Source organism: Hibiscus syriacus, unplaced genomic scaffold, assembly GCF_006381635.1.
Source record: "Hibiscus syriacus cultivar Baekdansim isolate YM2019G1 unplaced genomic scaffold, ASM638163v2 tig00111621_pilon, whole genome shotgun sequence".
In the NCBI taxonomy this organism is placed as follows: Eukaryota; Viridiplantae; Streptophyta; class Magnoliopsida; order Malvales; family Malvaceae; genus Hibiscus; species Hibiscus syriacus.
In genome coordinates, this window is record NW_024063138.1 from 2,562,857 (window position 1) to 2,564,925 (window position 2,069).

A 2,069-nucleotide genomic window follows, 5' to 3' on the forward strand; every position below is an offset into this window, starting at 1 on the left:
TTCGAATGGTGCATCCTCTATTAAAGACATTTGGCAGGAGATTAGGGTGAAGGAAATCAAAGTTTCCTGACATTCACTGATTTGGTTCCCACAATATATTTTTAAGCACAGTCTCATTGCTTGGATGGCAATCATCGACAGACTGCCAACTCGAGACATACTGATGCGAATGAGAATTATCACCGAAGGAAATTGCGTGCTGTGTAATGATAAAATGGAATCTAGAAACCACCTGTTCTTTGACTGCGATACTGCTTCATTCTTATGGAAAAATATTATACTTCTCAGCAGCATCAATAAACAATGCTCAACATGGGAGGAATTGTTAGTTTGGGCTTCTAGATCTTGGAAAGGAAAGTCTCTCTTATCTACAATCCTTAAGCTTGCATGGTGTGCTTCTTTATACCTTTTGTGGGAGGAGCGTAACAAACGAATATTTAGAGGATACCACCGAGCCAATGATGATCTCCTGATTTGCATCAAAGAATTTGTAGGAATCAAGCTTAGGGGGGAAACCATTAATAGGACTGATAGAGTTAACTCTAACCTCTGTACTTCATGGGGTTTATATTAGAACCGATCTGATGTTTTTTGTATGTAGTTTGTACATTAGGTGTTGAGATCGGTATTTTTTGTAGCATTTTATGCTTCTTTGGGTAATAAAATTGATGAATTATCCAAAAAAAATAATAATAATTCTCTGCCACACCTATCTACGAATTTATAATTTCAACATATTATTGCACTTAATGGATGCTACAACTTGCAAAGTTATTCCTTCTCTTTGTGGACCAGCTAATCAGAGCAGATAAAATGGTACTAAAAATTATACTGTTTTACTCTTTGGTCACACTCCTTACTCAAATCATCTAGTGAATTTCAGCATCAGAATCTTAAAGATAGAAGCTTATCTTGTTGTTCTACACGACACCGATTACTACTTCATCGGCATCATTATGGACACATTTCCTGGTCCATGAACAAGCAAGCCGAAATACAAAAGAACATACAAAAAATTTGGATTATCATTGCAGAAAGCAAGGGGATATGGCAAGCACATTCATGGAGAAGTATAAGCCTCATCTGATGATGTTTCTAACTCAGATTGGTTATGCAATTGTGTATTTCTTTACTGAAGCTGCCTTCAGTCGAGGGTTGAATCCGCATATATACGTCGCTTATCGGTATTGCCTAGCTGCCTGCCTCATGTTTCCTTTTGCCTATGTTCTGGAGAGGTATGTTATATACAGAAGCTTATTTAAACTATGTTATTTTGGATTACTGTAAATTGCATTACAAGTTGTTCCGCCTTGCAGAAAATCGAGGCCGGAGCTTACGTTTCGACTGTTCTTGGAGTTCTTTTTGCTTTCTCTCATAGGGTAGTGTGAATTATGAATGCTCCTCTACTTATGGTTATGCCAATTAGATTTTGAATCATAATTTTTTTTATCTTATTTTACCCCCTTGATGATGAATCATAAGCTTCTGTATATAATGTACCTGATTCATTTTGTTATGCATTTGATAGCTTCCGGCTGGCCAAATCTACTTTAGGTCCAGTGATTGTATACGTTAGTTAGATATTTTTTTATAATACATGGTATCTAATTTAGTAATCGATTAATTCATATCAAATATTATAAAGACGAAGACTATTAGATCAAGTGATTGTTGGTATGTTAGTTATATATACAAGCTTCAAAACCCTGGACAATATTACTTTAAACTCCTCACCCAATTGTTGGATGATGTTAATTAAGGGTAGTTTATACGTGTAATCATTGATATTTGAGTACATTTTTATTTTCATAACTAATATTTCAAAAATTACGTTATAATCACTGACATTATCACCTTCTCATAAAATGATCATTGTGTTGTTAAATCCACGCATGACATTATACGTTAATAGAATAGTTAATATCAAATTTGGTCCTTAAATTATGGTTAGAGTGAACATATAAATCATAAGACCCTTAATGAGTCTAGTTTGTAACTAATTTAAACTTTGATTTCCTCATATTTAGTTTTAAAGTGATAAAGCTCTAAATTTTGTATAATCTCACATT

At 34.1% G+C, this 2,069-nt stretch overlaps 1 protein-coding gene across 1 annotated transcript; it reads left to right on the plus strand.

Annotated features, from left to right (window-relative positions):
- Positions 1-990: 990 nt before the first annotated feature.
- On the plus strand, positions 991-1,472 carry LOC120165971 (WAT1-related protein At5g64700-like). Its single transcript, XM_039175397.1, has 2 exons — positions 991-1,235; positions 1,317-1,472. The coding sequence occupies exons 1-2, from the start codon at positions 1,048-1,050 to the stop codon at positions 1,381-1,383; spliced, it is 255 nt and encodes an 84-aa protein (XP_039031328.1). The 5' UTR covers positions 991-1,047; the 3' UTR covers positions 1,384-1,472.
- Positions 1,473-2,069: the final 597 nt, after the last annotated feature.

Bases quoted from the DNA above. Each gene is read 5' to 3' on its own strand.
- LOC120165971 (XM_039175397.1), top strand. From the start codon at position 1,048: ATGGCAAGCACATTCATGGAGAAGTATAAGCCTCATCTGATGATGTTT. The intron at 1,236-1,316 runs GTATGTTATATA...TCCGCCTTGCAG, and splicing joins TTTGCCTATGTTCTGGAGAG to AAAATCGAGGCCGGAGCTTA.